General features: G+C 42.9%; 1 protein-coding gene and 1 pseudogene across 1 annotated transcript in view; both read left to right on the top strand.

Moving 5' to 3' along the window:
* The window catches only part of DNPEP (aspartyl aminopeptidase), a 13,315-nt gene extending 8,845 nt beyond the window's left edge, over positions 1 to 4,470 (top strand). The window contains exons 11-12 of the mRNA XM_023529719.1: positions 3,730 to 3,963; positions 4,331 to 4,470. Coding sequence (XP_023385487.1) covers positions 3,730 to 3,963; positions 4,331 to 4,381 — 285 coding nt within the window. The 3' untranslated portion in view covers positions 4,382 to 4,470. The remainder of the gene's footprint in view (positions 1 to 3,729; positions 3,964 to 4,330) is intronic.
* Positions 221 to 338, top strand: LOC111738754 (annotated as a pseudogene).
* Positions 4,471 to 9,841: the final 5,371 nt, after the last annotated feature.

Consider the following 9,841-nt stretch of genomic DNA (forward strand, 5'->3'; position numbering starts at 1 on the left):
CAGGCAGAGTAGATTTAGCATAATTCTTAAGAGCCTCAGGACTTTCAGAATGTTAATAACCATTGGTTTCAACTTAGTCACCAGCTCATTAGCCCCTAACAAGAGAGCCACCCTGTCCTTTGAAGCCAGGCACTGACTTCTCCTCACTAGCTATGAAAGTCCTAGACAGCATCTTCTTCCAACATAAGTTGTTGTGTCGACATTGAAAATCTCTAGTTTAGTCTATGGCCATGCTACCCTGAATGTGCCCATCTCGTCTGATCTCGAAAGCTAAGCAAGGTCAGGCCTGGTTAGTACTTGGATGGGAGACCACCTTGGAACACCAAGCACTGTAGGCGGTTTTTGTTGTTGTTGTTGTTGTTGTTTTAAAAAATAAAAAAGGAAAAAAAAAAAGAAAATCTCTCGTTTAGTGCAGCCACCTTCATTAATTATCTTAGCGAGATCTTCTGGGTAACTTGCTGCAGCTTCTACATCAGCACTTGCTGCTTCAGCTTGCACTTTTGTGTTATAGAGACAGCTTCTTTCCTTAAACCTCATGGACCAGCCTCTGTTAGCTTCCGACTTTCTTCTGCAGCTTCCTCACCTCTCTCAGGCTTCATAGAATTGAAGAGAGTTAGGGCCTCGCTCTGGATTAGGCTTTGGGTTAAAGGAAGGTTGTGGCTGGTTTGACCTTCTATCCAGACCAGTAAAACTTTCTCCATATCAGAAATGAGGCTGTTTCACTTCCTTATCGTTGGTGTGTTCACTGGAGTAGCACTCTTAACTTCCTTTGAGAACTTTTTTCTTCATTCACAACTTGGCTGACCACCACAAGAGGCCTAGCTTTGGCCTATCTTGGCTTTCAACATGCCTTCCTCACTAAGCTTAATCATTTCTTGCTTTTGATTTAAAGTGAGAGATGTGCGATTCTTGCTTTTACTTGAACCTTTAGAGGCCATTGCAGGGTTACTAATTGGCCTAAATTTCACGTTGTTGTGTCTTGGAAAATAGGGAGACCCAAAGAGAGGGAGAGAGACAGGGGAACGGCTGGCTGGTGGAGCAGTCAGCACACACTGCATTCGCTGATTAAGTTCACTCTCCTGTGGGTGTAGTTCGTGGTACCCCAAAACAACTACAGTGCTAACATCAAACATACTTAACTGATCACAGATCACCATCACAAATATAATAATAACGAAAAAGCTTGAAATATTTCGAGAATCACCAAAATGTGACAGACACAAAGTGAGCAAATGCTACTGGAAAAATGGCACCAGTAGAGTTGCTCAACTCAGGGTTGCTATAGACCTTCAATTTGTAAAAAAAAAAAAAACAAAAAAACAAAAAAACAAAAAACAAAAAAAAACCCAAAACACAATAAGACAAGAAGTATGTATGCCTTTGTAGACAGACAGAAAAAGATAGATTAGATAGATTAGACAGAGGCAGGCAGCTGTGGGCGCATCTCGAGGGAGAGCATCCTGGCCAGAGGGAATGAATGCAAAGGCCTACAGTGGGGCAGGAGTAAGCTTGGTTTGTCAAGAGGAAACAGGGCCACAGTGGCAGAGCCAGGGCGAGAAGAGGGGTGTGCGTACACACACCCACCCACCCACCCACCTACCTCCATCTAGGCCAGTTGTACAGGGCCTCCAAGGCCATGGAAGGCTGTTTCAGTTCCCCTCTAAGACAGTGGGGAGACATTGGGGGATTTTTCTTTAATAACTTATAGCAAAAATAGGACATGTGTACTTTAGAAAATTAGAAGATAGAAATAAACTAAAACATTAATCCCTAGAGATTTGTGTATATTTTTTCCAGATTTTTTTCTATGCATATACTTAACACATTTTTCAAAGAATGGAATCATCTTCAACATGATTTTTGCTTCCTCTTTTCATTCAGTACTCTTTCCCTTTCTATCAGTAAATTTTCGTTTGAGTATATTTGTATCTCATGTAATGCACAGATCAGGTTCAGTTTCCCCCACTTAACCCAAAAATATTCTTTGATATCCAGGTCAGGACCACATTATTTCTGGTTTATATGTTGCTTAAATGTCTTTTAATATAGCATATACCTCCCTGTTTTTTTTTTTTGAAAATAATATTGGCTTGTTGAAAAAAACCAGGCTGATCATCCCATGTAATTCTCGCTTTTTGAATTTGCCTGGCTGCTTCCTCCTGGTGCTGTTTAGCTTTTATTTCCTGTAAACCGTAATTCATATCTGAAGGCTTGATGGATTGAAGGCTTGAAACATTTTTGGCCAGAATACATCTTGGCTGGTGTGTCCTTCATGTTGCATCATATGACTATCATCTGGGTGATCCCCCCTTAGGGATCAAAGTGACCACTGGATTGGGGGTGCCCTTCGATCCCCCTGTCATATGTGGATTTTCCTCAGACTGGACAGTAAACCTGTATGAGCGATCAAGTCCCCATCAACCAGACACGTAAAGGTTTTAACATCAATTAATAATTGTTGCCTAAATCAAAAATTTCATTAGAGTTTACTGAACCCCTTCAATTCCTCCTGTCTGCATTTCACCCCTTTTACATTTATTAGTGAAATGGAAATTTCTTCTTATCAACTAGGGCTATTTGGTTGTTATAAAGTGTGGTTCCTACTGGAAAGACAGGATAAATGCTAATTCTTCCCCTTTAATAACCAATTTTCAAGATAAAGTGTTTTAATAGCCTCCTCAAATGGTGACAAATAGAGGGTTTTTTCCTTTTTCTTGTCTATGATTATAAAATCAATGTTATCTGATGGACTATAATCATTTTATTTCATCTTCAACTTGGAGTAACTTTGACCAATGGGAGCCCTTTCAATGTAATTCCTGTGTCCTTTGACATGGCTCTTGAAAGTTTTCTTTTTGGTGCAGTGAGAACTTGCAGTCTTATCTTGTTCATTTCTCTCCCCAGGCTTGTTAGCTTTTTGTGGCTAATGATAGAGACCATGGTCTGGCACCATGAGTGTTCATTGTTATTGGTGTGGGTCGGGGCTGGCTAGAAAAAAGTATATGTATTTTGAAAATCATGATTTTTATTCAAAATCATCATTCTTATTCAAAAATTAAGAATAGTTATTACTTCATTTATTTGATTTTATAATTGTTTTCCCTTACATTGAAAATCTTGATATCTAACAAATGATTTTCTTATTTATCTTTTTACCAGAATATAAATAGTTTCAAAATGCCAATAGCAATATTTTTAAAAACAATAAAACTACTGAGTGATTTTTCTTTGTATGCGTATGGGGTAGGGGGTGGTGAGTGAGTGTTAAGCAAGAGAGTGGCATAAGCAGCGGTCCCCAACCTTTTTGGCACCATGTGCCGGGTCTCCTATGAGAATCCAATGCCTGATATCTGAGGCGGAGCTGAGGCGCTGATGCTAGCGCTGGGGAGCGGCTGCAAACACAGATGAAGCTTCGCTCCCTCACCCGCTGCTCATCTACTGTGCGGCCCAGTTCCTAACAGGACCTGGACCAGTACCGGTCTGTGGCCTGGGGGTTGGGGACCCCTGGCAGAAAGGATCCTTTTTATTTTAATTCCCCTGCCTGCAATGTGGAGAATGGATTCTTTATGGGAGGCAAGATAGATGGAGAGAATAGGACCAATTCAGAATACATTATCCTTTGGGCCTGCCATTTAATGTTGGTATTGTGATTTTATGTTGGTCACACTCACTCTCTGAGGGGTAGAAGTGGACCGTCTGCCAGGCCCCTTTCATCCCTGCGGTTATAAGGTGACTTCCTCCTTGGCTTTAATGAGCACATACTGCACGTTGCTCATGAACCGCTTCTCTCGGCAGGATCTCATGGTCCGGAATGACTCCCCCTGCGGGACCACCATTGGACCTATCTTGGCTTCTCGGCTGGGGCTGCGAGTACTGGATCTAGGCAGCCCCCAACTGGCCATGCACTCCATCCGGGAGACAGCCTGTACCACAGGGGTGCTCCAGACACTCACCCTCTTTAAGGTGGCTCCCGCCCCACCCATCACCCATCCCACTGGGCTCCTTCCCCCTCTATTACCTGGGCGGGTTGCTGCAACAACATCGCCACCACTAAGTGACTTGCCTGGGTGATGGGGCTGATGGTCTTGGTGCTACCATGTAGAAAAAGAATGGTCCCCATTCTTCTCAAGGCTCAGGTGCCCTGATGAGCCCCCAGATGATAATGAGGGGACAGAGAAGCGATCAGGGATGAGAAGACTGGGGTGGTTGTCAGGTGTGGGTAAAGCAGCTATCCTTGTCTTGCTGGGGCCTGTGTTGGTGGGAGGCGGGTGGCGGGGGACCCCTATCTGGTCTCCACTGATTCCAAATCCCATATTATCTCCCATTTTAGGGCTTCTTTGAGCTATTCCCATCTCTGAGCCGTAACCTCTCAGTGGATTGAGGCCTTTTGGAAAGACTTCTCTTGCACTTGAGAGGGGAAGTTCTCAGCTGAGCTGAAGCTGGATTATTAAAGTGGATTTTTCACTCAAACTCATTCTGTTGTGCTTATTTGGCGATTGGATGAGTAGGGTTAAGCCTGGCTTAAACTTCTGGAACCAGAACAGAGAGGGAGGTTGGGGTACAGATGAAGGAGACCACAGCTCAGGAGCTGTTGGAGGCCTGATTGCAAACTTCCTTAAGTTCATGCCTGAAGTGGACACAGGTTGGGTGGGTCTATAATGGGAAGGTCATTTCTCCCATCTTCCGTTCTCCGTTCTTGGAAATGGCCTCAATACTCTTCCATAATTCTGTTCCCAGAATAGTCCTGAAGCCAAGCTCAGCCCTCTGAGGTCTCAACACTCAGCATTAGACCACTCCAGAGCTGCCCAGTGCGGCCCAGGCTGTTTCCCACTCTCCCTCATCCCTCCCCGGCCCTCCAAGCACCACAGAGAGAAGGACACAGTCTAGGCTTTAGCATCACCCTTCATCATCCATTTCATTTCTCAACAGCTGCTGGCATTATTTGGTTAATATATTACCAGGAAAAATGATTACCACTGAAAAAAATCAAAGGAAAAGTCACAGTCTCCTTACACACTCTTCCATCAAAACAATTGTGATAAACGGTTTTTCCAATATTTTGGATACCAGTATAAAAATTTTTTATATAAATATGACCATTTAAGTTTTTTAAAACAATATGATGCATAAAACAACAATGCTTGTGAGGTTTAAAATAGGTATAATTAAACTATATGACCACAATAGCATAATACTCAGGAGAGGTCAACAAGTTCATGTGTACTAAAGTTTTGCAATATTCAGAAGAGAGTGAAAGAATCTATCGATACTAAAAAGTCAAGGATATATACCGTAATTTTTAGGAAAACCATTGAAAGAATTTAAAAAGCATATAAGTTCTATTATAAGTTGAATTGTGTCCCCTGAAAAGATGTTGAAATCCTAACACTGGTACCTGTCAATGTGATCTTATTTGGATCTTATAGGGTGTTTGCCGATGATCAAGGTGAGGTCAGTAGGGTGGGCCCTAATTCAATATGAAAGTGTCCTCGTTAAAAGGGGGAAATTTGATACAGAGACATGCCAGAGGGAAGATATGAAGACAGAAAGATGCCATGTGAAAATGGGGGATCGGAGAGATGCATCTACATGCCAAAGAACGCCAAAGATCACTGACAAACCACCAGAAACTGAAAGAGGCAAGGATTCCCCTACAGGATTCAAAGGAGCATGGCCCTACCAATACCTAGATTTCAGAATTCGAGCCTCCAGAACTCTAAGACAATAAATTATTGTTTTAAACCACCTAGTTTTGGGTATGTTGTGACAGCAGCCCTGGGAAACTAATACAACTTCAGACTAATTGAGTAGGGAAAATAGGATAATGAAAAAATAATGGGTCCATTCTGCAACTTCTCTTCAAATGATTCAGCAAAACTATATTATGTATATATGTGTCGGTAATATAGTAAAATGAATTGACTCTAGGTCAAAACGTATTGACTTAGGTAGAGAGACAATGGGTGTTCATTGTACTATTTCTATTTTTTTTGTATGTTTGAACCTATATTAAAAATGTGGAGATGATTTTAAAAATTCAATCCAAAATAAGGGGAGAAATGAGAAAAAAAGTGAAGCAATAGAAAGCACTAAATAAGATGTAAGATCGAAACTCAAATATATCTAGTTATATACAACATTGAAAAAGTAGACTAATTTTATCTCAATAAAGTTATTTTAAAAACAAAAAAAAACCTTTTCTTATTGTCAATAAGAAAAGTCGAACATCTAAAACTTTCAAAAATAAAAGAAAGAACGCCAGTATTACCCTGATACCAAAATTAGACAAAGACATTGTATGTAAAAGGAAGAAATTCATTCTTTATGAATATAGATGCAAACATTCTCAAACTAGCAAACTGAATGCAGCAAGTAGAAAGGATTATACACCACGAGGAAGCGAGATTTATCCCAAGAATGCAAACTTGACTCAATTCATGACAATCGATGTAGTATATCATATTAATAGAATAAAGGACAAAAACCACACGATCATTTTAATAGGTGCAGAAAAGACATTTGACAAAATCCAACATCTTTTCATGATAAAAAATATTTAACACCCCTAAATAGAAGGGAACTTCCTCAATCTGATAAAAAGCATCTATGAAAAACCCACAGTTAACATCATACTTAATGACGAAAGAGTGAAAGCTTTCCTCCTAAGATCAGGAATAAGACAAAGGTGTCTGCTCATCACTTTTAGTTAACATTAGAGGGAGATTTGGACACACGGAGACACAGGGAAGAAGGCCATGTGAAGACAGAGGCAGAAATCGGAGTTATGCTTCAGAATATGGAAGAAGCAAAGAACTCTCCATAGAGCCTGTGCAGGGAGCGTGACCCTGCCAACACCTTGATTTTGGACTTCCAGCCTCCAGAACTGTGAGAGAATAAATTTCTGTTGTTTTAAGCCATCAAGCTTGTGGTGATTTGTTGCAGCAGCCCTAGGAAGCAGATACACTCTTTAGAAATGTTTTCTTAATTGCTTTGCACAATAACTAAGATAAAGAAGGACGTTTTGCCAACAGAACCAGGAGAATGATTAACTTTGGGAGGAAGGAGAAGAGAGTGAGGGCTGTAATCTGGAAGGAACAGGGAGGTGTTTCTGTATTGGCGGTGTTGTTACCTGGAGAGTATCACACAGTGGTTCACGATGACAATCTATTGAGCTGGACCTTTACATCTTATCCACTTCTGTTTATCTGGATTACTTTTCACAATCATAAGGTAAAAATACTTTTTCAAAAAGGGAAAAGGAAAAGAGCACAAGGGCCTCTAGACACAAAAGTTGACATGAGAAACATTCTAAATTGAAAGAGGAGTTTTTTCTAAGACGATTAGAAAGGGAGAAAAATGCCTCTTTCTTGCCTAGAAGCTCTGGGATTGGCCCCGAGCAGAGAATAGATAAGCAAGAAGGTCAATTGGGCTTTCCAGGAAAATCCCCTTCCCCTGGCTCATCTCCCTGTTTCCCCCAGGGGGCGCTGCTCTCCATTGAACTCAGCTTCTGGGGAGACAAGAGTCACCCCTTCCTCTGCTCCCTTACTTTGTGGCTGGTGGCAGACTGAAATGTTCAAACAAAAATGAAACAGAGAGAAAGCCTTGACGAAGGGGAGCCAAATGCAGAGAGGACCGTGAATCTACATACTTTGGATTTGAGGGAGAACTTGTTCTCCAGGTTCTAGATCCCGTCCATCCATGTACTCTCAGGGAAAAGAGGGACTCCTCCCCTGAGTGCCCCAACTCTTGGCTCCTGGCTTTCTGCCATATAGCAGGAGATATTTCTAAGCTTGTATGTGTGGGCCAGCACATATTTATACACACAAACACAACATGTTCATGCCCATGTACACATACAAACATAATATACATATACACACCTACACATAGACATATATACACACACATATACACATAAATGCAACTATAAAATCATCTATGCACACATATAACATTCATAGGCACGCACGTATACATACACAAGTAAGTACATATAACACAAAACATCTAAACATATCCATCCATCCATCCATACATACACAATATATAAACATACAAACCCACATATACACACACAAATATATACATACACATGCGCACACACACATACCTGCATGTACATACTGCAAGTGGTACTTATCTTCCAAGATGGCCTCCAACGATCCATACCTCCCGCTATTCATGCTTTTGTGTAGTCCTCTCCCATGATGTATCTGGGTTGGTCTGTGTGGCCAACAGAATATGGCAGAAATGATGGTATATGAGTTCTGATGCCAGGTTATAAAACTACGGTGGCTTCTTCCTTGTTCTCTCTCTCTGGTTACTCGCTCTAGAGGAAGCTGTGTTGTGAGAACACTCAAGCGGCCGTATGGAGAGGCCGATGTGGCAAGGGACTGAAGTCTCCTACCAACAGCCAGCACCAAACTGCCAGGAGGGTGAGTGAGCCACATTGGAAGTCTGTCTTCCAGCGCCCGTCAGACCTTCAAATGAATCCAGCCCTGACTGACATCTTGACAACAATTTCATGAGAGGTTCATGGAAAGGAGGCTGGTGTGACTGGAACAGAGAGGAAGAAGAGAGAAGGAAATAACTGGAGAAGAAGACAAGGTTAGATCATGCTGAGCCTTAAGGCAGTGGTTGGGAGGTTAGCGTTTATTTGAAAGTATAGAGGAAAAGCATGGAAGAATGTTAAGCAAGGGAGTAACATGTTTCAGTTCATATTTTAGAAAGCTCCTTTGGTGCATGTTCAGAGATTATAGGGAGGCAAGAGTGGGACAACAAATATTCAACAGGTATTTACTGAGCACCTACAATGTACCCAGACACTATTCTAGGCTCCCGGAATACACCCCAAGTTATCAAGCAACCAGTTATTCCAAGCAACCAGATGACATGCAATCCCGGTAGCTGATAAAGATTATGGAGCTTTGAGTAGGGTGGTGGGATGGCGTCTGGGAAAAAAATATGGATGGACAGGAGAAAATTTTTGCAGGGAGAAAGCATATCACTGCCTAGGGAGTGCCACGGATAGGAAGGCAGGGTAAGAGAACAGGAATGGCAAACGTTAACTGAGTGCTTACTATGTGCCTGTCGGTCATATTTCTAAATGTTTCCTGAGTATTAAATTAACAGGTCCTTCTAAGAATACTGTCAACTAGATACTGTTCTCACAGTGGAGATAAGGAACTGGGGCACAGAGAAGTGAGAGTGCCTGCAGGTGCGTGGATTTGACCCCAGGCAATCTTACCGGGAGCGCACTATCTTAAGGAGTACCCAGGTAGGGGACCCGACTTCTCAAGAGCGGCTGATTGCCGATATGCAATTACGAATGGTTCTCTCTCTCTGTCTCCCCGCCCCGCTCACTCCCCCATCTCTCTCTCTCTCTCTCTCTCTCTCTCTCTCTCTCTCGTTGTCGGGTGGGAATTCTAGAGAACAGGGGTTATATATATCAGGAGCAGCCCACTCTTAAAAGCAGGACTCTGACGCCAAGACAGGGAAGAGGTGGAGTTGGGGGCCTTGTCACCACCCGCCACGATTGGCGGAGCTCCCGCTCCGGTCCGGTGGTTGCGGCAGCGAAGCGAGCGCGCCAGGCGAGACCCTGCAGAGGCCGCGGCGGGCTCGGTGGCCCGGGTACCCGCGGGGGTGCGTCTGATTCGTTGCTTCCTGCTGTTGAGCAGCCTGCAGGGGGCTGGGACGCCGTTAGTCCCCAGGGTTAGGAGGAAAGCTGGGGGAGGTGTGGGCGGTCCCGGGAGGAGGGGTTGAGAGGCGGTGGGTGCACAAAGCACGGAAGCCCGGGAAACTGTGGGGGGCGGGGAGAGGAAATTAGATGGCGTCTTGGAGG

The sequence above is a fragment of the Pteropus vampyrus genome, unplaced genomic scaffold, assembly GCF_000151845.1.
Source record: "Pteropus vampyrus isolate Shadow unplaced genomic scaffold, Pvam_2.0 Scaffold42, whole genome shotgun sequence".
Lineage (NCBI taxonomy): Eukaryota > Metazoa > Chordata > Mammalia > Chiroptera > Pteropodidae > Pteropus > Pteropus vampyrus.